The 25951-nt window shown below is 42.9% G+C and overlaps 3 protein-coding genes across 3 annotated transcripts; 1 reads left to right on the top strand and 2 right to left on the bottom strand.

Annotated features, from left to right (window-relative positions):
* Positions 1-1213: 1213 nt before the first annotated feature.
* Positions 1214-2532, top strand: LOC106914327 (olfactory receptor 4B13-like). The gene has a single exon (XM_014981054.2). It carries the CDS (start codon positions 1214-1216, stop codon positions 2165-2167), a length of 954 nt encoding a protein of 317 aa, XP_014836540.2. The 3' UTR covers positions 2168-2532.
* A 2039-nt stretch (positions 2533-4571) lies between these two features.
* On the bottom strand, positions 4572-6686 carry LOC106914325 (olfactory receptor 6E1-like). The gene has a single exon (XM_014981053.2). It carries the CDS (start codon positions 5767-5769, stop codon positions 4819-4821), a length of 951 nt encoding a protein of 316 aa, XP_014836539.2. The 5' UTR covers positions 5770-6686; the 3' UTR covers positions 4572-4818.
* A 2761-nt stretch (positions 6687-9447) lies between these two features.
* abcg1 (ATP binding cassette subfamily G member 1) lies at positions 9448-24884 on the bottom strand. Its single transcript, XM_014981052.2, has 15 exons — positions 24808-24884; positions 23469-23736; positions 16017-16134; positions 15784-15916; positions 15392-15442; positions 15170-15315; positions 14832-14955; positions 13736-13850; positions 12643-12779; positions 12462-12563; positions 11470-11638; positions 11257-11357; positions 10713-10871; positions 10515-10633; positions 9448-9958 (listed from the first exon to the last, which is right to left on the bottom strand). The coding sequence occupies exons 1-15, from the start codon at positions 24868-24870 to the stop codon at positions 9730-9732; spliced, it is 2034 nt and encodes a 677-aa protein (XP_014836538.1). The 5' UTR covers positions 24871-24884; the 3' UTR covers positions 9448-9729.
* Between the last annotated feature and the right edge of the window lie 1067 nt (positions 24885-25951).

The raw sequence follows: 25951 nt of genomic DNA, 5'->3' as shown, positions 1-25951 counted from the left end.
TTAACAATATGAGGTGTTTAATTTATTTTTAATATTGTATTTTATACATTTATGCTAGAGGTGCCCAAGCCTAGTTTTCCAGAGCTACCATCTGCAGCTTTAGATGGTTCCTTCTCTAACACACCTGGACCATTGACTCATTATAAGCCTCTACAGAACTGAATGAGGGAAGTCAGCCTTTTGTCTGGGGTGTTTCAGCAGGGATGCCCTCCTGATCTGTACCGTCAATGTGGCCCGTTGAGGGGGGCCAATATTCTGAAGTGGCCCTCGGTGAAACTGAGTTTGACACCCCTGATATAGACATTAAGCCTGACAGCATAATGTAACAGACTGGATGTTCTGTTTTGGTGTTTTTGCTATTTTTCCCGCCCACTTGGGAGTGGCTACATGTGCGTTGTTTTGTGGAAATTGTAGTAGGCCGTTTTACAGAAGAGCTACGGATTCATGATACACAACATTGTATGAGCTGTGATGCTGGGAGCTGCACATTATGGTTAAAACCCCCCCAAAAAATATCATCTTTAATCCAACTAAAGATTAGTTGGTCCACTTCAGTCCAACTCCAGTCCACTTTAATCCAACTCTGGGTTGATGTAATCCATCTGTAGTCCAGTTTCATCTAACTCCAGTCCGTTTGCCTATAAACTCCGGTCCGGTTGGTGAGGTGTGAACGCTAATTGAGGTCTGGTCCTCCAATCCTCGGTCTGGGTTCGGTTGAAGTGAATTCTTGAAGCAACGCCAGGCGGACCAGAGACCGCTCCAAAAGCAGGAACTGGACTACAAAGCTTGTTTTAGAATTGGTTCCTGTATTTGGTTTTTGTTTTGTTGCTGAATTGTGCCAAACAAATAAATGTAACTTGACTTAGAAAACAGAGGTTCCCACAAGCAAAGAAATCTCCTTTTAGCAATGATTTTGTGCCTTTATGTGAGTTTAGGGAACATTTCAGGGCCAGATGCAGACGTTCAGGTGAAGAGCAGCTGGAGTTGGGCTGGACCAGGTGAGACGGTGATAATGCTGACTGGTCTGAGGTCAGCTGGGCGGTTTCTCTGAAGATCTGCAGCTATAAGTAGAGCGTCAGACTGCGTGGAGCTGTGGAGACGGAGCAGTCTGGTTCTGTTCTGCAGGTCCTCCACATGGACGATTTGACTCTTTCTGCAGGAGTGAAATGTGAAACACTGATCATGTTTTCTGGCTGATTTACCGTTAAGCAGGATGATGATTAACTCCACAGAGGTTTTGTTTTTCACACTAACTGCCTACTTTCACTCTGATGTTCTGAAATATTTGTATTTCACTGTTGTTCTGGTCCTGTATGTCCTGATTATCGGCTCCAACGTCCTGCTGATTGCGGTGATCTGTGTGAACCGGAGCTTACATGAACCCATGTACATGTTCCTCTGCAGCCTGTTTGTGAACGAACTGTACGGTAGTTTGGGTTTGTTCCCCTTCCTGCTGGTCCAGATCCTCTCTGATGTTCACATCATTCCTGCTCCGCTCTGCTTCCTGCAGATCTACTGTGTTTACACCTACGCTCACATCGAGTTCTGCAACCTGGCCATCATGTCGTACGACAGATACCTGGCCATCTGCCGCCCCCTGCAGTACCACGCCCTGATGACGCCGTCCCGGATCGCCAGGCTGGTCGCGCTCACCTGGCTCTTCCCTCTCCTTGAATCTGTAGCAGGAATATTAATGACCGTCTCTCTGCAGCTCTGTGGAAACGTCATCCATAAAATCTACTGTCACAACCACTCCATCGTCAAGCTGGCCTGCGCCGACACCACAGCCAGCAACGTTGGAGGAATAGTTTACATGTTCACCATAATCCTGGGGATTATCGTCTTAATCCTTTATTCATATGCTGAGATCCTGAAAGTGTGTTTCTCTGGATCCAAGCAGACCCAGCAGAAGGCGCTGAGCACCTGCGCGCCTCACCTGGCCTCGCTCATTAACTTCTCCTTCGGATGTTTCTTTGACCTGTTTCAGAGCAGGTTGGAGGTGAGCGGGGTTCCTGAGGCGCTGCGGGTTGTTTTATCTCTCTACTTCCTGACCTGCCAGCCGCTGCTCAACCCTCTGCTGTACGGACTCAACCTGTCAAAGATCCGCAGCTTCAGCAAACGGCTGGTTCTGGGACGAGCTGAGCTTCCTGAACTGCAGAAACACTAAACCTTACCAAATGTTTCTGGTTTCCAGCCCAAATGTATTCATACTCCTGACATTAGATTGAAATTTGATCTGTCAGGATTACAGATTTAGCTGGACGATAAATTGCCCCAGAAGTTATTGCAATAAATGATAATATTGTTGCTTTAAAACCATTTTCAAGTAATAAGATGCTAATTTGATTCTCAAAGATAATTAACTTTAAATTCCCATGAACATGAAACACTGGAAGTAAAAAATATTAAAAATACCCAAAATAAATAAACAAAACAACAAACAAAACGAATCATAAAGTCTCTGTAAAAACGGCCCTTTAACAAACCTGGAAGCATCAGACTGAAGAGTTTCATCATCCAGTTTTTGGTAGAAAAACAATAAATTATGTGCATTGTGCAAATGGGAATAAGAGAAAACTAAAAGTAACTTTTCAGCAGGAGCTTCTTTTAGGTCAATAATTCATTCATATTTTAAAATGATAGATTATTTCACTTACATCAAGATGTTTCCCATAAAAATGACATAATCTGCCAGTGGATCTAGAACTTTTTAAAATGTCAACTTTAAGAAATTATTGACAAAACAAGCTCCTATATGCAGATGAAAAGTTGTTTTAAAGTTACTTTTCTCTTATTTCAGGTGAACTAAGACTTTTGCTCTGGAAACTGAAGCACTTTGTAATATTTTGTGCTTTTTGCAGAGGGGATGGATTCTTTGATCAAGTGTTTTATAAACTAAAGCTGCTTTTACCGTCTGTCAGTTGTGATAAACTCTGAGTTTAAATCGATTTTATTGGCCTGGTTTTGTGTTTTTCTGCTGTTTCTGTCATGAAGTCATAAAGATTTTATAGCAGCTGAAATAAGGTTTCATTCCACTTCCTGCTGTTGTCTCTGGGTCAGCGGCTCAAAAATATTTCCATAAAAACTCAGAAATAAATGCTGGAAATCTCTAAAGAGACTTTTAAAATGTTTTTTCTCACTTTTGTTCAATATTTGATTAGCAAAAGGATCGTTAACTCAGTCTTCCTGTCAGGAACATCATCCGCCCTATGAAGAGAAAAACATTTTGGGGAAAATAATATTTTAGTCAGTTATAAAAATGATTGAAAAACAGATTAAATTTAGATTAAAACATTTAAGTTCAGTCATTGTCTTCATGCTAAACCACACAGATCAAAGTAATCGGCACCTTTTCTGCAAAATATTGCAGAAAATGTTTTATTTTATGAGTAATGAAAGTAAAAATCTTCCATTTGTTCCCTGATTATTAATACATAAAACACTACATTTTATTTTTAAAGCACATTTTAGCTGAATTGAAGATAAAGTTTCCAGCTTTTTTTTCATGTAAGCCAAAAAAAATAAAATAAAGTTGAAAGAACTTGAGGGAAGAAAAACTAAAATTTCAATAACAATTAAATTGTATTATAAAACTATTACTAATATATTCAACTGAACTGAAAAATAAAATGAATGCAGTAAGAGTTGAATTGTTTTAATTTTTATTTAAGACATGCAGCATCAGTAACGGTAAAAATATCTCTTAAGGGCAAAACTGAATCATTTATGTTTCATTTTATTTTGGAGAGTCAAGTTACAGTTTATTAATAAAATAAAATCAATCAAAAATAACAATAATTAACAAAGCAGCTGTACAGGTGAAAATAATCAGCAGCAGTGAGACAACTGGTGAAATCCATGAGACGATAATAATTAAGCCATGAAAAGCTGAAATAACCTGAAGGTGTTTTTTAATAAATGTTGGTGTGAAATCATTAAGACAGAACAGCTGTGAGTTTGTCTACTGCAGACTTTACAAGTTTGCAAACTAAAAATGCATCAAACTTTTCTTTTTAAAACAACAAGAGAAAAACGTTGTGACAAATCACAGAAATAAGAAAATAATAAAAAATCTTCAATGATTTGATGCATTAAAACAATAATCTTCCATAAGCTGGAATTATGATTATATATCTCTGAATATAAATATATTCTGTTTATATTTTGACAAGACATTTTTTAAATATTTTTATTGCATCAATATTAAATAACAAAAATGACTAACTGCTATTATTATAGTAAGATTTTCTCTACTTCATGTTTTTACTCAAGTAAAAGTAAAAAGTAGCAAAAAATGACTTGAGTAACAATTTGGTGAAAAGTACTGAGTAGCTGATCAAATCACCAATCATATAATATTTAAAAATTACATCATCAGAGGGATCAAAATTTACAGTTACATGGATTTTTTAAAAGACAAAAACTACAACAATTATTAAAAGTTAAAAACAAAAATATTAAAATAAAATCAGGCAAAGAAAATATTTCCAAATCAGTTTGTTTCAATAAAAAACTGATAAAACTTTAACAGAAACTACAGGTGTGAGTGGATTCCTGGTTAAAATAAAGTTTTTTTCATTCAGTGGGTAGAAAATCAAGAAATTTCACTCAGGTAAGTGTAGAAGTACTTAGAATTAAATTACTCAGGCAAATGTAACTGAGTAACTATAACTAGTTAGTATCCAGCTCTGCTCTTAACCACCGACCTACTGTGGAGTTTATCTTTTACAAACCTTTGAGTTTACAGGACGTTAGACTTTGGGGTCATCAGAAAACCTCAGTTGTCTTTATGAACCAGAGAAACTTGTTCAGGATTTTTCAGAAACTTTGCGGAGTTTTCAGGAACAGGCTCCTGCAGAGGCTGCGTATTCTGGACACTTTGAGCCCGTAGACGGCCTGGTTAAAGAGCGGCGGACACGCCAGGAAGTAGAGAGACAGGAGGATCTGAAACACCGGAGGGACGCCGCGCATGCTGAGCCTGCTCTGGATCACCTCAAACACACATCCGGTGCAGAAGTTCACGAGCGAGGCCAGGTGAGGCGCGCACGTGCTGACCGCTTTCTGCCGCGTCTGACCGCATGCAGAGAAACACACCGTGAGGATCCGCAGGTAGGTGTAGAGGATTAACCCGACCGGAAGGAAAACGCTGAGCGCCGTGCTCACCAGGCCGTAAATGTTGTTTACTGTCGTGTCAGAGCAGGACAGTTTGACTATGGAGTAGTTGTTGCAGTAAACTTTGTTTATGACGTTTCCACAGAGCTGCAGAGGAAAACTCAAAGACGTCATGATTACTACTAAAAGAAAAGCGGAAAGCCACGAACCGGAAGTCAAACCGGTGACCTTCCGCTTCCTCATCAGGGTGTTGTACCGCAGAGGGTAACAGATGGCCACATATCGGTCATAAGACATCACGGCTAAGATGAAAAACTCTACAGTTACGTAGCTGTGGACGCAGAAAATCTGCGTGAAACAGAGAGGAAGAGAAATGACGTGAACATCAGAGAGAATCTGGACCAGCAGGACCGGAAACAAGGCGGAACTACCGAACAGTTCGTTCACAAACAGGCTGCAGAGGAACAGGAACATGGGTTCATGTAAGCTCCGGTTCACACAGATCACCGCGATCAGCAGGACGTTGGAGCCGATAATCAGGACATACAGAACCAGGAGGACCAGGAAGAGCAGCTGCCTCACCAGCCTGGTGTCAAAGTAAGCAGCCAGGGTGAAATACGAAACATGCGTGGAGTTCATCATCATCATCATCATCATGTTTCAGCTGGTTTATGGAAGGTTTTACAGCCTGAAAACACTTGGTTGGACTTAATTAAAAATTCCTGTCTCACTTGACACCTATGCTGAATTTCAGCAATTACAAAACACGGAAATGCATTTTAGAGAAAGCTAATTATTCCTGTAAATTTTAAATATGCTAAAACAAAGTATGATAAAGTAAGTTTTGTCCGTCCTGTTTAACCTCTCCTCTCGGATGTAATCAGACCGCAACGCTGCAGCTTTTAACCCCTTCAGTTTCCTCCCACTGACGCAATCAGCCAAGAACATGACAGATTTACCGCCATCTGCTGGTCAATCGCAAAAGTTTGACTTTGTCACTCGTTTCTGAAAGACAGGCTTCCGTAGAGTGAAATATTTAAGCCTTTACTTCCTGTAATTTTGCTAACTACAACTTGTAGAGAGTAAAAATGTATGGCAAAGTCATAGAAAGTTAAGTGGAAGGAAAAAGAGTGGTTGGCAGTGTGATAACAAAAAATATAACTAACTGGTCCTATTTTGTGAGTTTATAAAACTAAAACAATGAAATTATAATTTAATTTGTTGCATATTTTTACGTAAACTGTCGGCAAATTACGGACAAAAGATTTTTGATTGTCCTCAAAACAGCGACAGCAAAAGAGAAAACTGCAGTTAGTTTGTTGTTAGTGATAATTAATTACAGTTTCTGAAAATGGTTTCTTCTGTTGAGTATTCATCCCAATCGATGTAAATATAATCACAATAATATTTTGACCTTTTTGAATTCTGCACCTAATGATGGAAAAACTCAAACTGTGACTATAACTAATAAAAACTAAACTAAAACTCAGCAACCAGTTGCGCAAAAAGTGGGTATGCAGCGCATAGGGGCGCTGCACCAGAGGGGCCGTCAAAACCCCGTCTGGAGGGGGCGGCGCGCCGATGATGCCTTCGCTTCACCGCGCCCTTACGCTCCTTCACCTCGCCACATGTAAATGTAAAAGTAGCGAGTTTTACCTTTCATGTGTCTTCGTCTCGGCGGGGGGGCGGGGAGGGGGGGGGACGACGACGACACCGATTTATGTTTTTGCATCCACCTGAATAATATGTAGTTGTGCTCCTGTGAGCAACATTTAGCTAATAAAAATAATCAAATTCTCTGCAAAACTGAATTAGTGAAAAAGTCAAAAGTAAATAAAACTAATCTATAATAAAAACAGAAAGTCCCGCAGGAACACTTTAAGCTAGCAGTAACAGGAACAATCAAAAGAAAAACTTCACATAACTTCATTTGTTTTTAGTTTGGCTGAAAGTTTTAAATCTAATTATCACTGCGTCTGTAAACAAAGTTTGTTGTTTTCCCTGCGAGTCTGTGGGGACGTCGTTAACGTCCTGAATCTCCGGAGGACAGACGGACCTGCTGCGTGTTGTTGCTCTGTCTGCTTCAGAGGGAATTACAGGAACAGTTTGACTTCCTCTGGATCAAGACGTCCGGCTGGAATGATGCAACTTCTCCAAACAAGTTTCTGCTTTCGGTGCTGAATCTGATTTTTTTTAAATACCGTAATCTGGAAATAGTTTCAACTGTCCTCTTCTGACTGAAAAACTCTCAGGTGTGATTAACACTATCTTCATTTCTATTAACCATAAAATTACATAAATTGAAATTACGAAAATAAATTTGCTTGATTGAAACACAGCAATTTCAGAAAAACAATTTTTTTAATAACGTTTTTGAATTGGAATGAGGTGTTTGTGTTTTTCAGCCGTATCAAAACAGATTTATTTTGCAAAACTCCAAAATAAATCTGCAGTTTTGCAGATTCATTTTGCAGTTTTCTCGCATCACGAGTCACATGATCAACAGCCGGATGTTACTACTGGCAGAAACGACAAAGACAACAGGAAGTGGTTGGAGGATGATGTTTGTTTTCATCACGCAGTTCAAATGTGTTGATTCCATCGCTTGTGAAATGGCCGACTACAGCTTCCCCTTAACGCTGCATACTTAGCTGCTCCAAAGTAGGCGGGGCTTGTTGCTCTAATGCCAATGTCTCCTCTGATTGGCTGATAGATGGCGGCTGAATTAGGAATAAATCTCATCTAACTGTTACGATTTTTAATGAAGGGATGAAGAGAGACAGACTACTGTTAAACTAAGCTAAAGCTTCAAGTACTTAAAGCTAACCAAGAAATAAACTGCTGAACTCCAGTGGTAATATTTCTATATTAAATATTTCTCTTACAACTTTTAAAACAAATTTTGATGAAAAGCTTAATTTGTGGGGGAAAAAATAAAAAAAAAAGTTGAAAACCTTAAAGCTGATTAAGGTAATTAAAACTGTCAAACTTCCTGAATAAAAATCCCAACCATCCCAGCTCAGCTCTTATCTAACCTTTTCTATTTTTTTTTGTTTGTTTTATAATTAAAACCTTTACTAACATCTCATATATATGTTTTCCTAATGGTCATGTGCTGCAGAACATCATACATTTATTTAATCTCTTTGTTCTCAAAAATATTCCATATATGATTGATTAAAATTTTAAGTAGATTCAAACATTTTATTTATATAGGAATTAATAAAATTGGGCCGTTAAACTATACTGAGAAGAAAATGTATTTATTTGATATGTACATATTCAGTTTTAATCAAATTATCGGATATATAATTGTTATTTACAGGAAAGTAATTTAGAACTTGTTCGAAGGAGGAAAATATAAAAACTAAAGCATGGAGCAGAAAGTGAGGGGGTAGAAGAGAATAACAGAGTAACTGATGAGCTCCCATTGATTAACATACACGGACATGCGCTGACGGCGTTCAGCCACCAGGGGGCGGAAAATCACCCATCATGTCAGTTTTATCTTCTGAAGGCAAACATCTCCACCTGCTGGTCAAAGGGACATACTGCAGCTTAGCTTGATTCATTCCAAATAGGTTTGGCGTCACGATGATGATTCAGAAGAATTTAAGTTAAATCTTTACAAAAGCTATAGCTGTATTTTATATCCTAAAATATATTTAACTTTTAATCTGGATTTAACAAGCAGCCATGGATAGATGGAGTTATTAAAGATATGAACAGGTATTTGCAGCCCTTCAGTAGATTTGTGTTTAGGAAAGGTTTAAATGCAGCTGATGTAGATGGAGACTTTTTTTATTTGAGATTTTCAATAACAAAATTAAAATCTTGCAAAAATAAAATGTCGGTACAAATCAGGTACTTTTAGTTGTGTTTTCATATTAATGTCAGTAAGTAGGCCACAAATGTCCAGCGGACTAAATCACATCCTGTAATTAGAATGGGCTAAATCCAGTTAACCACTGTGGAGCAAACTTCTCATTTTAGTTGAATAAATTAAAACAAGTTAGGAAACTGTAAGAGTCTGAGACCCCTTTTCAGACGTTTTCATTAAAATAAATGATAATTTATTGCTGAGCAGGTAAAAATAAGAATTTACGATGAAATTATTTTTGCATTTTAACTGAAAACACCACAAACAGATTGTGGTCCCTGAGTGTGTCCAGCCTGGTGATTTCGGACACTACTGACTGAGACTCCGTTCTCATGACCTGATCTGCACACATTGAGGACAAATTTCAACCCAAACCAGTGAAAAGATGCTGATTCTCAGCAAACTCCACACCCAGCAGAGCAAAACTTCATGGAGAAAAAAGATGGAAGACTCTGGACGTGAGACACGTTTATTTCTGAGACAGCGTGAGTCCACACGTCTCTGGTCACAGACTTACCCATAATTCACTAACATCTCAGAGAAACTCTCCAGATCACAGTCTCAGTTCAGAGAGGCTTTTATTCTGAAGAGTCCAGGCTGTGGCACAGTAACACCTTCAGAAACCGGGAGACCCGCTCCGGTCCCTGCAGAACCCAAACCGGACCAGCGTCTCCTCAGCGGAGTCCAAACGCAGGCCAACAGGTCGGGGCCAGTCCCCTCCTGTTTCTGGTTCCGGTCTACCTCTCAGAGCTGATCTTGTAGCGCAGGACGAAGTAGGCGATGACCCGCAGAGAGAAGAAGAAGATGGCGAGGACGATGAAGTCCAGGTAGAGTTTGGCGTCCAGCATGTCCAGCTCCTTCAGGATGGCCTCGGACTTCTGGAAGTGACACGCGTTGTCTTCGTCGCAGTGAAGATCCGGTCGGTCCATTCCGTAGATGGACAAGATGGCACCCTCAAAGCCGTACCTGAAACACAGCAGCACTGACGATGATTAGCTTTGGTTTTAGCATAACGCGTTAAATCTGATGTATAAAAGAAAAAGGAACACAATGCTTTACTACTAATTGTCAACACTACGACAACCAGATAACAAGGTCAGGAAAAAGTTTTAATTAAGAAAAACAATGAGGGAGATGGAAGTAGGTCAGCTATGCTAGCTTGACTTTGACAACTGTAACATATAGATGTGCTGTGGAGTTCAGTGTTTTAGTTCAGTTAAAAATAAGAAATGAAAAAAAGACAACCTAAACACCAACTCTGACAGACCATCAGTAGAGCAGGTGTTTAAATTAGCTAATCTACCGCCACAGTGTTAGCTTAGCTAGTAGCAGCGTTAGCTAATCTACCACAGCGATCACTTAATACTCATAAAATAAAATTCAAGCCTAAAAACATAAAACTGTAACATCCTGAATGTTCTGTTCTTCGTGTGGGAACTGTTGGTGTTTTTTGGTGTTGAATCCTGAAACATGAAATATTGACAAAAAGTTATTTTTGTCTTCTTGTCAACAGCGTCCCCACCTGACGTAGGAGATGTAGGACATCCACTGCAGGTACCAGGGGATGGTGTCAAAGCTGACGAAGAACCCAGAGAACAACAGGACCGGGATCGCCGTGACGGGTCCCACAAACGTCGCCACCTGCAGTAAACAAGCACACCTGAGCGCCGTCTCCATGGAAACGCACCAAATGGCGCAGACAGGAGGGCGGAGAAGAGACCTGTAGGGAGGTGGAGGCGGCGCCGATCAGCAGACCCAGACTCTGAGCCACCAGAGACGTAAGGACCCCCAGAGACAGGAAGAGGAAGAACCGGCCGGCGTCCGGAGGCTGAGCCGTCATCCAGTAAACGATGCTGCAGTAGACCACCGGGAAGACCACCTGCCAGGAAGACCACCCCTTTATTCAGGACATTCAGCTACCTAAAGTATCCAGGCTATCTCTACATGACCTGAGTGAAGCTGCCCCCCCCCCGCCCCCCCCCCCGACCTTCAAATCTAAAGAAATTGGTGTCAAACGTTTGTGCAGCAAAAGTTTTTGTTTGTAGCTCTTTCACTTTAAAGATCTTACTGACCTCTGGAAGCGTTTCATTAAGATCTTTAAAATGTTTGCGGCACGAACACAACAGAGCTCATTGACACCAAATTTGTAGAAACACTGGGTTAAATTATTTCAAAGCAAATGGGATTGGAAGAAAAAGCGTTTCTGTTGGTTTTTCAGGTCAGGCTGTGAAACACCTAGATGACCGTCTGCTGCTGTGAGTTACCTGGAAGGGGAGGTCGGCCATGGTCTTCGCCAGGTAGTACGCCTTCAAACTGTACCAGTAGTTCAGGTGTTCCCTCAGGAAAACGCCCAACTCCAGAGGAACTGAGCATGAGAAGACAGAAACATGGAGGATAAGAACCTGCTGCTCCTGGTTCCTGCTGGAGGAACCAGGTTTCTCTGGTTCTTCTTCTGCAGTTTGGACCTGGCGACTCACAGGTGAGCACTGTGGGCATGAGAGCAGCGAACATGAGGAACAGCATGGAGAAGAAGAGGAAGCCCGAGTTGCTCAGAACCTTCTTGGCTTCGTTGCCGATGCCCAGGTACAGGAGGCCGATCAGAACTCCAATCCCGATGTGAGAGGAGATCCTGAGGTGGGTCAGTACCTGCTCAGCCAATCACAGACACCAGGCACAATCAGCCAGTCATAAACTGATAATCTACATAACATGAAATGTGAAGCAGCTGCTGCTGAGTCCAGATGCTTTTGAACGTGTTAAAACGGCAGAATTTATGGATGTATAAAAATAAACCTGCAACCTTTTCTATCATTTTCCACTGATGTTGGGACGTTTATCCTGGATCATCATCAAACATTGAAAGGTCAAAGGGGCAGCATTATGTTTATCACTTTATAGCATAATAACTGGCTGTTACATATATATCAAACATGACTAGGAAGAAGTTTTACTTCCTGATTTCATGCCCTGAACTTGGGTCTCTGTCTCTTTAAGAAGCTCCTGCTCTTCCTGAAGCTCCGCCTCCCAACATGGCTCCTCTATTAACCCTTCACCAGTGTTTTCCCAGCATTTCACTGAGCAGTAGCTCCTGTAATGAGCTCAGCAGTTCCAGCAGCTGTTTGCTAATTGCTGGTGGCTAGTCTGAAGGAGCTGAGAGGGGGAGGAGCTGCGGAGATTAAAGGTTTTCTCAAACATGCAAGAAAAAATCAAGACAGCACTCCAGGTTTATCTTTGTTGAGGGAAAAACATTATGACATGATGGAAAACTAAAAAAAAAGTTGATCTTGCATGATACTGCTCTTTTAAACATTAATTTCTGTTAAAGGAAATATGAAAACTCAGGTTTTTGTTTTATATTCAGAAGGAGGAACCTCTGGTGTGGAACCAGGTAACCTGTTTGTTCCCTAAATGCTAATTTAAGTGAAAGTCAGACCATCATAAAATCTGAATCAGTGAGAAGTTTCCTCACCGAGTCGCGGAGGATGCTGAGGAACGTCCGCCTGAACAGGATGCAGAACTGAGTCTTGCAGCTGGCTGAGAAGCTGTGGCAACCTTCAGACGAAGAGCTCTCCTGTCAGGAGCAGAAACATTCAGCCGACAGAATCTGATCTTATTCCACCGCCTGATTATTCCTCTCCTTTGGTTTCTACCTCCTGCCAGAGGAGCGGATGCAGGTTGGCGTCTCCGTTCAGCTCCGTCTGATGCTCTTCCTCAGACTTCCTGTCCTGAACCGCCTTCACCAGTCTCACCATCTGGTCCCCGTACTCCCCAGACGCCACCTCCATGACTACAGAGAAGACAAGTAAGTTAATGTTTAATTTATCTGGAAAAAGTAATTTTAGGGGAAGCTAAGAGGCCTAAATGTTTTCTAAGTTAGCCAAAATGCTAAAGCAATAAACAAAAAATGATCTCTGCTATTGGTGGATTAGCAGAGGTGTGCCCACCACTGGCTACATGGAGTAGCTATAGTTAGCCAATGACTATCTTGCTGCAGAAAGCATTTGGAGTGATTTTGGTTTAAAATCAGCTCAGAATTTTCTAATCAGAGATGATCAAACCTGCCTCTGCATTCTCCAGTCTATCCTTTCCCAAAGCTTCTGACTTGTAGGACATTTCCAGAAACAGCTGCTAGTTAGGGAACCTTTAGTAGAAACATCTGAACTGACTCCCTTTAGTGAGGAGAAGCAGTTACTCAGTGTTGAATTCCCCAGACATGTTAAGTATCTCAGGATACTGGAAGCCAGGCAGCTGCTGTAGGAGCAGAGGGTTGAGAATGGAGATCCCACCAAAGATAAAACCAGTAAGATCATCCCAGTCTGCCAGGCCAAAGTCTAACCTCTATGCAAAACTCAGACAGGTCAACCAAGACAATATTTACGGTTCTACCTTCAGAAAACCGTGGTAGATCTCGTCAACTAGAGTTTTTGTACTCGGTTGTTTAGCTATCAGACCTCAGCACCAGTAATAGGCAAGATGTCTTCCACACAGGCACCTCAATATTCAAGGACAAAATTTTTGAAGTTAGAAGAACATCAAGGTCTGCTTTCCAATACCTGCCAAAAAGTTTATCTGAGGTGAACAACTCATTCCCTCCAAGGTAAACAAAGTTGTCCAGCATCGGACAGTAGGCCAGAACTGTTCTGATTCCTTCTCCTCAGGTCCAAACTGAGATTCTCTTTCTGCTGTCTATACAGTAAATGGGTCTTGGAAAGGGATTCATGCTGTGACTGTTGGTGTTCTCACTGAAGTCAGCCGGGTTGTGGTAGGTCGGACAGTTCAGTCCGAGTTCCTGCAGGTATGGAACCAGACTGGACACCTTCCCCCTGTAGATGCACTGACCCTGACTCAGCACATAGAGCTGCAACACACAGACAGAGTCCAAGCAGGTCAGAACCTCTACCCACAGCAAATCAGTTCATAAACAATATTTAGACACTCAATGAAATGTGTTTTTATGACAGACTAGTGACCTGTCCAGGGTGTACCCGCCTCTCGCCCGAAATGTTCACTCACTGGAGATAGACACCAGCACCCCTCCCAGCCCCACTAGAGACAAGGGTGTTAAAAAATGGGTGGATGGATGAAATGTGTTTTATTTATGTGCAAAAGACTCTGAGAGTTTCTTGGTCATTTGATGCAAAGTTTCAAAAATTGACTAATTTTTTTCAATAAAGCAAAAGAAGGAAGTTAGTGGCACCACCTAGTGGACCAAACCTTATATTGGCGTTACAGAACAGCATCTGGCTCCAGGCTAACCTCTTTGTTCTCCTTCTCTAAATCCTAATTTAAACATAATTCTAACATTTTTTCCCCTGCTTTCTCTGGTGTTGGTATTAGAGTGATGCTGAGTCTGAAAGTGGTGTTGCAACTTAGGCTGGTGTTAGGTCTTAGGAAAGGGTTAGCTTTTAGGGAAATGTTGGTCTCTGGGAAGTGTTGGGTCTTGGGGAAGTGTTGGGTCTTGGGGAAGTGTTGGGTCTTGGGGAAGTGTTGGGTCTTGGGGAAGTGTTGGGTCTTAGGGAAGTGTTGGGTCTTAGGGAAGTGTTGGGTCTTGGGGAAGTGTTGGGTCTTAGGGAAGTGTTGGGTCTTGGGGAAGTGTTGGGTCTTAGGGAAGTGTTGGGTCTTGGGGAAGTGTTGGGTCTTAGGGAAGTGTTGGGTCTTGGGGAAGTGTTGGGTCTTGGGGAAGTGTTGGGTCTTAGGGAAGTGTTGGGTCTTGGGGAAGTGTTGGGTCTTAGGGAAGTGTTGGGTCTTAGGGAAGTGTTGGGTCTTGGGGAAGTGTTGGGTCTTAGTGTCTGCATCTAAATGGTGTATTGAGTCGGTGAATTTGTCCTCCTCATCTTGCCTTGTCAAACAGCTCAAAGAGTTTGGCGCTGGGTTGGTGGATGGTGCAGATGACCGTCCGTCCTCCTCGAGCCAGAGCTTTGAGAAGAGAGACGACTTGGAAACAAGATGAACTGTCCAAACCACTGCAACGCAAACAGACACAGGAACGAAAGTCAGTGTTTTCTCAAAAAAGACAGTCTGAAGTTCCTCATGATCCAAACAGTTCAAGCTTCTGCTCAAAGAAATCAACAGAACCAGATGGACACTCACTAATAATTTAACCAACCATAAAAACTGGAAATTCAAAATAAATTGAAGAGAACTGGTTAAAATCCAAATGTGGAACCTTCAGCTCACCTGGTGGGTTCGTCAAAGAACATCACCGGAGGATTGTTGACAAGCTCCAGAGCGATGGCCAGCCTCTTCCTCTGGCCTCCAGACAGGTGGGAGGTTCTGGTTTTAGCACAGTCTAGTAGACCCAGAGCTGTCAGGATCTCCTGGACCTGAACAGAAGCAGACCTGCTGCTCAGATTCTGAGGCAGAGTTGGAGCAGTGAAGCTGTTTGAAGCTGAAACCCACCATCTCCCTCCGAGCCTCCACCTTCTCCTGCAGCTTCAGGTTGGCTGAAACCTGCAGAAACACACAGATTTCACCTCCAGACCTGAACTGGAAACCCGTTTCAGCTCAGCAGAGAGGGACGGGGACTGTACCGGCTTCATCACTGAGGCCGGTAATGTTCTTTTGTTTGGTTGAATTTCAGATCAACTGGATGGTTTTAGCTTTTTCATCATTAGTCAATATTAGTAAAAATATTAAATTAACCGTAAATAAATCATAAAAAGTTGTGTTTTTGTCAACTTTTTCTACAAAACAATTTAATGCCTGTTCCAAATAGAAAACAATAACAAAGAAATACAGGAATAATTTGTATTATTTTGACTCTGGGAAGCTGTGGCTGTGGTTGCTCCTACCATCATGGCCTCCTGCACGGTGAGGTGTGGCAGCAGCATGTCGTCCTGCATGATGTAGCAGGAAACCTTCCGGAAAGAGCGCAGGTCTCTGGGTTGACCATTGATCAGGATCTCGCCCTTCATCCCCGTCTCCCTGTTGGAAGGACTCGGTGAGTCTGGGCTGCGTCCGTCTGAAGCGCTTCGGGAAAACTCAGATTGCCACAGGGCGTGTGCATGAAGAGCCTCCCGCTCACCTGTATCCCGCCAGGATATTCATGAGCGTGGACTTCCCGGCTCCTGAGGGCCCCATGATGGCCACCAGGTCCCCGCTGGTGAATTTCCCAGAGATGGCTTTGAGCAGAGTTTTGTAACCTGAAACGAGGCGGAACAATGAGTCTGCCGGTTCCCAGCAGCACCCAGAGCGGCTCTTTGTCCTGCAGGCCGGCTCCGGTTTCACACCGCTTCACCTCTGACTGGGCTCAGCGGTTCCACTCCACCAGCCGAGCTCTGATTGGCTGGAGGGTTCATCAGACGAGAGGAGAAGATCTGCTTCTGAACCAAACCAGACAACTGGAGGGGTTAAAGGTCAAAACGCACAAAAATAAACAGAAAAGTTTGTTTCAGAACCCGTACAATCCATCCATCCATCCATCCATCCATCCATCCATCCATCCATCCATCCATCCATCCATCCATCCATCCATCCATCCATCCATCCATCCATCCATCCATCCATCCATCCATCCATCCATCCATCCATCCATCCATCCATCCATCCATCCATCCATCCCATTAATCTAGAACCTGAATAGAACAACAATGCAGATGATCTTCAGTAACCTCTGCAGTTTATCTGCTGATGGAGTCTAAACACTCCTTAATGGGATTATCATGTTTAATCTGAGAACGGGATTAAATCTCCGCTGGCCGACAGTAACCTCTGCAGCAGCACCAGAACCTGTACACCACGCTACAACTGGTACAAAACCCATAAAACGGAGAGTACTACACCCTGTACTGTGGTGGTACTACAGAGTACTTCCCTCTCTACTCCTGCCTGTTCTTGTTATCCAACCATCCTCTGATTGGCTGTTTGCCTGTGGGGGCGCTGCACCCAGAACCACTGAAGGAAACGACACAAAAACCTCTGAAGACACTGAGAGCAACTTCCTTCTTCACCAGATGGAAACAAGATGGAGGCGTCAGATTTTAGTGTTGGAGGATTTCTCTTTAGTCTTTGGCTAAAGACCACAAGACATTTCTCCTGCTAGCGCTAGGCTAACACGTTAGCTTTGGTTGTATTTACCCAGAATGCCCTGTCCTGTAGTCCACTTCCTGCTTTTGGAGCGGTCTGTGGTCCACTTGGCGTTCACATTCAAACTGAACCAGAGTTTACTTTGACCGAACCCAGACTGAAGTCTGGAGGACCAGAGGTCAGAGGTCACTGGATCGGTTCGTTTACAAATTCACACTTCCCCAAGCAAACCGGAGTTTCTAGGCAAACGGACTGGAGTTTGATTAAAGCGGAGTAAACGGAACCGGTGTGAATGCACCCTGTGTAAGGCGCTGTTCCTAGTAGGACAATAAAACATCGACGATATCTATCAGGACAGAGCCGTGATCAATAGAAATACATTTGATAGATTGTTGATAATTTCACTAAACTTCCATCCAGAACCGCAAAGCATTCTGGGGCTTTGAGGAAAGGGTTTTGCCGCTCAACCTTTGTCTTCGTCTGATGCTCTCAATAAATCCTTCATTTGAATTTAAATCGCTTGGCTGAATGATTTGTACTAAGCTATGGGTAGCGACCGATTTTTTTAATTTTACTATTTTAATTTTGAATGTGTGCTGTTTGGGGCAGAACCGATCCGGTTCAGGTCTCATCAGGTTCTAAACTCTAGAAAAAACAACAGTTCAAGACCTGAGTCAGTCTGAGGAAGATGTGAGCAGATGAGAGAGAAGCCATGAAAAGTTTGGGACGTACAGATCGAACCAGAGGAACGACCTGTTTCAGCTTTATTCACACCTGAGCAGGTGAGGAATGTTCCCACTGAAACCAGGAGGGTTCACCCGCAGCAGGAACAAAGAGCTCAACCGCTGCTTCCAGAGAAATACGATCTGTGCCGACCTTTATTCCAGAGTCGCAGAACAAAACCGGCAGCAGCTAGGGATTCGCAGTGAGACGAGTTTCCTGCTGCTGAACGCAGATCAGAGATTCAACTTTTAGAAAAACCTTAAAACTCTGAGAAATGTTTCTGTCAACTTTCTCAGATTCCTCCTCTAAAGATGCTTCACTCACAGATCCCTGTTCTACACGCGAAGAAACCGAAGCTGCTCTGCATCTCAGCAGGGTTTGGTTGCCGTGGTAACAGGTCAACAGGTGAGGTAATTAGATAATCCAAAAACATTTACATGAAACCTGTCAGGAAAACCTGCAGAAGACCTTCACCACTCAACTGAATGTATAAAACAGAAAACTGTTCAGTTCAAACATCATCGGTGAGCAGCTCAGCCTGTCAGACCAGGGGTCAAATCAGGGGTCATCCAGGAGATTCAGCTGGTCCGATTGGACAAGAGAAAGAAGCAAAGCTAGTACAAGAGTAAGACCAAGAAGACGGAGACCGGACAAGAAGAACCGGCAGACCGGATCAGAGCGAGACCAGAAAGGAGCAACATGAAGACACTGGGGGAACCGTGACGATCAGAGACTCGGTGGGCCTTGCTGTGGTCACTGCAGCTGTCAGCCTGACCAGAGCAGCTGTTTGTGTGAATGTTGTATGAAGTGCTTTGACTTAAAAAGTCCTAAAATTATAATTTTTTACTAAAAAATGGCGTCAGTATTCAGAACGTCAGATTTGACCTGTTTAAACTTTAAAGTTTACAGAGTTTAATAAAATGTAATGATGGAGTCTGTAGCTCAGAAGTGACTTGCACTTTAACAGGATGTTTTATTCATAAGTTTGTTTTTAAGTTTGACTTGTTGACATAGCAGGTCAAAGTGCTTTGACTTACAATTCATTTACTCTGTTAATGTACAGGAACAGAGTCATTCAGCTGCCTGGTTGCCGTCTCGACATCGAGAATCTGTTTCTCTTTAACTTCAATATTTAACCACTTCAGTCTGTAAGAACTTAAACATCTATATTCCAGTTCAATTAGGACTAATTCAGATGTACAGTGGGTGGACTTAGCCCCGCCTCTGAGGCACAGCTCCTCCCCCACTTAGCTCCTACAGACTAGCCAGGAGCAATTAGCAAACAGCACATTATTAGAAAACACTTGGTGGAACTGCTGATCTTAGCGTTGCTGGTAAAAACGCTGTTAAAGGGTTAATAGAGGAGCCATGTTGGGAGGACTTCCGGGAGGTGGAGCTTCAGAAAGAGCAGGAGTTTTTAAAGAGACAGAGGCCCAATTTCAATATTTCTCTTAAGTTATATTTGATATATACAGAATTTTGAGGTGATATAGTTACTCAGTTGTGCTATGAAGTTGCACTTTGTGGCTGGAAAACATAATTCTGCCCTTTAAACCAAGTAACAAACTGCAGTGATGTAATTCCTGTAAAAATCTCTGTTGTCTAAAGTTCTGCAATCATCCTGGATCGGTGAAAGCATCGGCGTTTGAAATGTGGCTGGAAGCCGTGCAGGCGGGCTTCCAGGCGGGTTTCCAGGCGGGTTTCCAGGTAGGTTTCCAGGCGGGTTTCCAGGCGGGTTTCCAGGTAGGTTTCCAGGCGGGTTTCCAGGCAGGTTTCCAGGCGGGTTTCCAGGTAGGTTTCCAGGCGGGTTTCCAGGTAGGTTTCCAGGCGGGTTTCCAGGCGGGTTTCCAGGTAGGTTTCCAGGCGGGTTTCCAGGCGGGTTTCCAGGCGGGTTTCCAGGTAGGTTTCCAGGCGGGTTTCCAGGTAGGTTTCCAGGCGGGTTTCCAGGCAGGTTTCCAGGCAGGTTTCCAGGCGGGTTTCCAGGCAGGTTTCCAGGCGGGTGAAGCGGCGTATCGCTGCTCAGATCCAGACTCTCTGCGCTGCTTTGTTCTACTCTGAAAAGCTGAAACACAATCCCAACGTTTCTGTTCACATTCTGGGTTTTACAGTCTCCGCTGCTCAGAAAGAGTCTTCTTCTTCTGATGCTGAGGTTGTTAATAATCAGAAGACTTAATAAAGCCCATTCAGATTATAATCTGACAGTTGGATCAACTCAGCGTTAGCGGTTTCTGGTTCTCTGCAGACTCATCAGATTGTTGTTTTCCTTCATCACAGAGAAATTCCTCTCAGCTGTGGGTGGCAGAGTTTCTTAATCTGACCTGCAGCTATTTCCAGCAGGAGATGCTGAGTGAGATTAACAGATTACAGCCTGTTAATCCAGCAGGAACACACCAACAGAGTGGGACCGGGACAATAACAAACCGCTGCTGGTGGCGTCTTCGTCTCCTGCTGGTTCTCTGTGCTTTCTGAGCTCAGCTTCAGTGTGACTCTGGAACAGATCAGAAATCCACCCGTCTCTGATTATTCCCTGAAAATGCAGATTAGGAATAATTTTCCCACCCTGGTTTTGGCGCCTCTTCAGGCACGGCGCCCATTTGCGCCCACTTTTTGCGCCACTGGTTGTAGTTTGTTGTTGGACCACAGATCAACAGTCTAAAATCATCCAATCATTTAATTTACATAAAAAACTGAACATAATCTGATCACGGCTGCTGTGGATCTGCGAGGTGGAGCAGATTCCAGTAAGACGGTTCTGTGTGGCGACCGGTCCAGGTAATCAGATCAAAATAATTCAATCCAATCACACAGACTGATCCCCGTTTGTTCCTGCTTCTAATGCTGTCGGGTTATTTACCCGAAGAACTGTCTGATTTACAGCTTTCCTCCTCTAAACAAGCACAGGGCGACAGTGGAAAGAACAACTCCCGTTCAACAGGAAGAGTTTTCCAGCAGAACCAGAGCCAGACTCAGGAAACTTTCTGTTGGTCTGTCCATAAAACCCCCCAAAACACAATAATGGTTGAAACGCTTAAAGGTTTTTCTGTATAAATTCTTCTGAACTGAGATCAACTCTCACACTTTGTGGTGCATAGAAGCAGCTTTCAGCTTCTATGCACCACGAATCTGGAACAAACTTCCAGAAAACTACAAAACAGCCAAAACTCAGAGTTCCTTGAAAATCAACCCAGCTGCTTTTGGGCTCTGAACGACTGGAAGTCGCCTGCGCTGTAACGAACCGTCCGGCCGGTCCGACCGAGGCGGCCGATCCGAACCGTCCGGCCGGTCCGAACCGTCCGGCCGATCCGAGCCGGCCAGCCAGTCCGAACCGTCCAGCCGGTCTGAACCGGCCGGCCGATCCGAACCGGCCGGCCGGTCCGACCGAGGCGGCTGGTTGTGTTCACTCAGTGACAGGCCTGTGACAAATGAAAAATTGTAGTTTTCTGGAAGTTTGTTCCAGATTTGTGGTGCATAGAAGCTGAAAGCTGCTTCTATGAAACAAGATCTACTGGATGATAAATTGTCCCAAAAGTTATTGTGATTAATGACAATATTGTTGTTTTGAGATATAATATAATATTTATACCATACAAAATAATGATAATAGCATAATTATGCTTAAAAATCAATAAGCTTTAAATTCTAATGGAACTGTTTTAAATATCCAAAATAAATAAAACAACAAATTAAATGCAGTATGAAGACGGGACCAAAACAGGCTGAAGACTTTTCATCCAGTTCTTGGTAGAAAGAGAGAAAAATGATAAACCATGCTAATATAAATTATTGAGCTTGTTTTAATCTGTCACGTGATGAATTGATTTATTGATTATTGTGATTAGCAACACGGACTGAACGGCTTCAATCTGCAGCTCTTGTTTGATCTAATTCTTCTCACTGTGTCTGCAGGCTCCCATGATGCATTCTGATCTGGTTGAAGCACAGCGAGGCGTCTGGATGCTGGCGGGTCACTTCAGACTCCAACATTAAGATGCTCCAGGTAGGTCCTGGCTGAAAGCCTCGTGTTGGCTGCTGTCCTGCCCCACGCGGTTTAACCGAGCGAGGTGACGGCAGCGACCTGAGCAACATGGCTGATCCTCTGCTGGAGGGAACTCCAGCCTGGTCAGGGTGGAGATGAAGCACACAGATCATCTTCATCCTCTCCATGCTGGGCTCACTGAGCATCAGCTCATAAATAAATCTGAGTCATGAAGCTCCGTTTCCATTCAGCTATAAATAAAATTACCAAAATAAATGAGCTAAATGGAAACAAACTTTGAGAAAACACAGAAAACAAAACATGAAGCAGGAAGGAGATTTGAAACGATTTATAACCTTCCAACTAAATATTTAGCTTGCAAACTATTTTAGTTTGAAAGCTAAACATTTAAGTCAGATTTAAAAATTTAGTTTTAACTAAATATTTAGTTTTCAAACAAACATTTAGCTTCCTAACAAATTATTCAAATTGAAAGCTAAACATTTAGCTTGTGAATTAAATATTTAGTTTGCAACTCTGACATTTATGAATGCATGAATAACATGGTGAAAAATGAAATCCTGCATTTTTTCTCTCTGTCGGACTAAATACACTTAAATGTAGCTGTTAGCTGTTAGTGCCCCGTCTAACCCGAACCGCCAAGGCCTAAACCTGCCAATCCACAGGCCGCTAAGCACACCTGTCTCAGCTGGGGGTCAACAGGTGGGGGTCAACAGGTGGGGGTCAACAGGTGGGGGTCAACAGGTGGGGGTCAACAGGGTCCAATGTAGGTGAAGGTCAAACCATGAGGTCATCATCATCGTCCCACCTCAGTCCAGACAAAGTAACCATGATCTCTTCATGTGGTGTCAGTTCAAGAGTCACTGAGTCAGTTTGACCTTTGACCCAGAGCTTAAAGATCCTGGGGTTCATGGTTTGGAGTAGAAACGTGGCCGTTTGTAATCATATTTGGGCGCCTGGTAAGGATTTCTTCTGAACACCTTCCAGTGGAGGAGTTTTATCCCTTCACGCTCCATGAACCAGTACAGACTAATGAAGCAACACCACCTTCACCAGTAGATGGACTGGTGGTCTTACTTTCCACTCTGATCAGTTGTTACCATAATTTTGCCATCAAAGTCTCTGCTGTGAACCAAACCGCCTCAGATTATCCAGAACCTGTTGGTTCCACTCCACTGGCTACCTGAACCCCCCATGCAGCTCACCAGGGGATGTTCTGTCAAACAGCTGCTGATTTAGCGGCAGCTGGTCCTTCTGGATCGCTGATCTCCTCAGAGGAACGTTGTCTGGTACCACTGTGCCTATAAAGACAATCTCAGTCCAGGCTGCTGAGGTTCCTCCACGGTGGTACAAACTATCAGTAATCAACTCTCATCTTGACTGGAACAACAACATCTGAACCAATCATGAGACCACAGCAGTTGACGATAAATACATGGTCAAACTTTGAGGTCCAAACCTTCTTATCGGTTGTGGTGGAAAAGTCCTGACGGCGTCAACTGGACGAGGCAATGAGCAAATATACCGAGAGAAACTGGCCGCCCAACGGTATACACGCAAAATGACATCATTGGCGTGCCAACCACAGCGAGGAATGGACCGCCAATGGAGTCACTCCCAACTTGACCAGAACCAAGCCAGACAGTCACCGTCTGCAGTGAGACTTGACAACGTCAGTAAATCCTGACAGTAAAGTTATGCGTTTCTGTCTCTGCCAGGTTTGATTCTTACCTTTTTTCCTCCACCAGGGTCCCTCTCTGATTGAGTAAGAGACATCTTTGAACTCTATGTTGACGGCTGGTCTCCGTGGTAACGAGGAGAACCTCTGGGCCTCCGTCAGGGTGTTGTCCACCTTCTTCAGGGGTCCGTCCAGCTTCTTCTGGTGTTTCTGCAGCAGCGGTGTCTGCTGGGTTCCCCCCGGATGCTTGTTCATCCCCTCTTCCAAACAGACGCACACCGTCCGGGGGTCCAGCATCAGGTCGGGGGGCCCGTTGGTGTTCTGCAGGCAAGAAGATGTTTCTTTCAAGCTCAGTTTGTTCTGTGCCGCCATTTTAAAAAGAAATTCAGAGGTTTTCTTTCAACTGTTTTAAACACGATTCTTCCAGTTGTGGATGGAAGACGTAAGGTGAGGTTGGCGCAGACTTCATGAGGACGTGTTAGTGCGTCTGCTGGAGAAGAGCAGTGAGCGCTCAGATTAGCAGGCTCCTGTTTGTGTGGGACGCTTTGAGGCTCTAATCTGTCCTGGAGGTTACTGCTGGACAGACTGAGCCGATTGCTGCCCTGAATCAGCACAACACTAAACATCACATACACCTGGAAAAAAACAATCAGCACATAGAGGAAAAGATTTTTTTAAAGCCAAAAATTAACTTTAGCTTCTTCTCTTTGTGATCAATCCCTGCTGTTGCTGGAAGACTGCAGTAGGGGGCGCACTGTGGAGAAGTTCTACAAAGATCAAGACTAAAAAAGAGGAATTATGCAAACTGGCACTTCTGCACTTATGGGAGCTTTAAACACATTTCCTTATCACTGCCTCTAGTGATCAGCTTTATGTTCACACTATGAGAATGTCGCCAGAAACATTTAGAAAAAGCACAAAACGGATAAATCAGAGACTTGGGAGTTAATCTAAAACCAGATTTAACGACTCAAAAGCCACTACCACACCTGCTGATGTTTCAGTTCAGGTTAAAGTCTTAATTTGTGTTTTTTTATGTTGCAGTGTTCAGGCGGTGGACAGTGGACACCTGTCCTCTGGTGGGTCTCCCTGTTCATGAGCCACTGAGCGCGCTCAGTCTGCCAGAGGAGCCTTCTGTCCACCACTGAAGCAACGATTCAAACTCTGTTCAGTCTGACTGCTTTATATTCTGATTATTAGAAATTATTTGCATTTCTAAAATAATATTAATAAGAAAAAACAAAATCAGATTCTGTCTCATATTTGTTTCTGTCTGAGGAACTGAACAACTAAACTCTGTCAATATGAGACAGAAACTCTCAGAGAACTTAAGTCGGGTTCATCCTTGTGTGTGTGTGTGTGTGTGTGTGTGTGTGTGTGTGTGGCACTCACCATGATGATGGAGTTGGTCACAGTGGGATTGTGCACAGACCAGGCGGCCATCAGACAGGCCATGGCAGACAGACTGCAGCTCTGTGAAGCTCTGCCTCTGAGGAAACTCCCCTCTGCCCGGCGCTGGGGAAAGTCTCCGCCCCCTGAGCTATAGCCCCGCCCATAGCTTTGGGCCACGCCCACAGGCCCATGTGCAAAATACAGATTACTGATTATTGTTTAGGATGAATATGAATTTCTATCCTAAAAGAGGTGGAAGCTAATTTAATTTCAATATTGAAACCAGTGGTGATTTTTGATGTGGGTAGCTGCCCAGAGCAGCATTAGCATCAGGGGCTAATGCACACTCATCAGATAAAATAATAAAATAAAATGATATATTTATATATAGATTGAAATTAAATCTTTAGCTTTCACACTAAGTGTTTAGAAAATATCTAGTTTTCTAAACTAAATGTTTAGTTAGCGAGATAAGCTAAATGTCAGGCGTCTAAACTAAATGTTCAGTTTAGGAAACATTTTTTTTAACTAAATACTGAGTAAGAAAAGCTAGATATTTATTTAGCAAGCTAAACGTTTAGCTTCTAAACTAAATGTCATTTGCTAACCAAACATTTGGTTAAACCGAATACTTCGATCTAAATATTTGGCTTGCATACTAAATATTCAGATTGGAGTTAAATGTTTTATCACCTAGACGATACATATTTTATAAACTAAATATTTATTTTCAATCTAAATATTTAGCCAAGTTTGAAACATTGACATTTATAAATGAATAACATACTGAAAATATTGAAAATGAACCTGAATTAAACATGTTCAGTTTGTTCAGCTTTAAGGCTGAGATTCCAGGATGTCAGAATTTCCAGATGTCTCCATCAATAACCCAAATTATTGTTCCTGCTGATCAGTTCAATTTGTCTTTATCAAATTTTATTCTCATAATTCTCAGCTGCAGCCTTAGACATTTCTCAGTTAAATCAGAATCAGCAGCAGTTTTATTTTAAAAGCTCTACATGCTGATTTCATTGGTGAGAAAAATCAATCAGTTTCTTTCGGGAACGTTAATATTTTAAACCCGTTGTGATTTACAATAAATCTGCCCCAAAACATCCATATGAAATCTGGTTGCTCTGAGTTG

This window comes from Poecilia mexicana, unplaced genomic scaffold (genome assembly GCF_051168715.1).
Source record: "Poecilia mexicana isolate PSO_F unplaced genomic scaffold, ASM5116871v1 scaffold_13, whole genome shotgun sequence".
NCBI classification, from domain to species: Eukaryota; Metazoa; Chordata; class Actinopteri; order Cyprinodontiformes; family Poeciliidae; genus Poecilia; species Poecilia mexicana.
The sequence above is the reverse complement of the archived record's forward strand: the minus strand, read 5'-3'. Positions and strand labels throughout refer to the sequence as shown.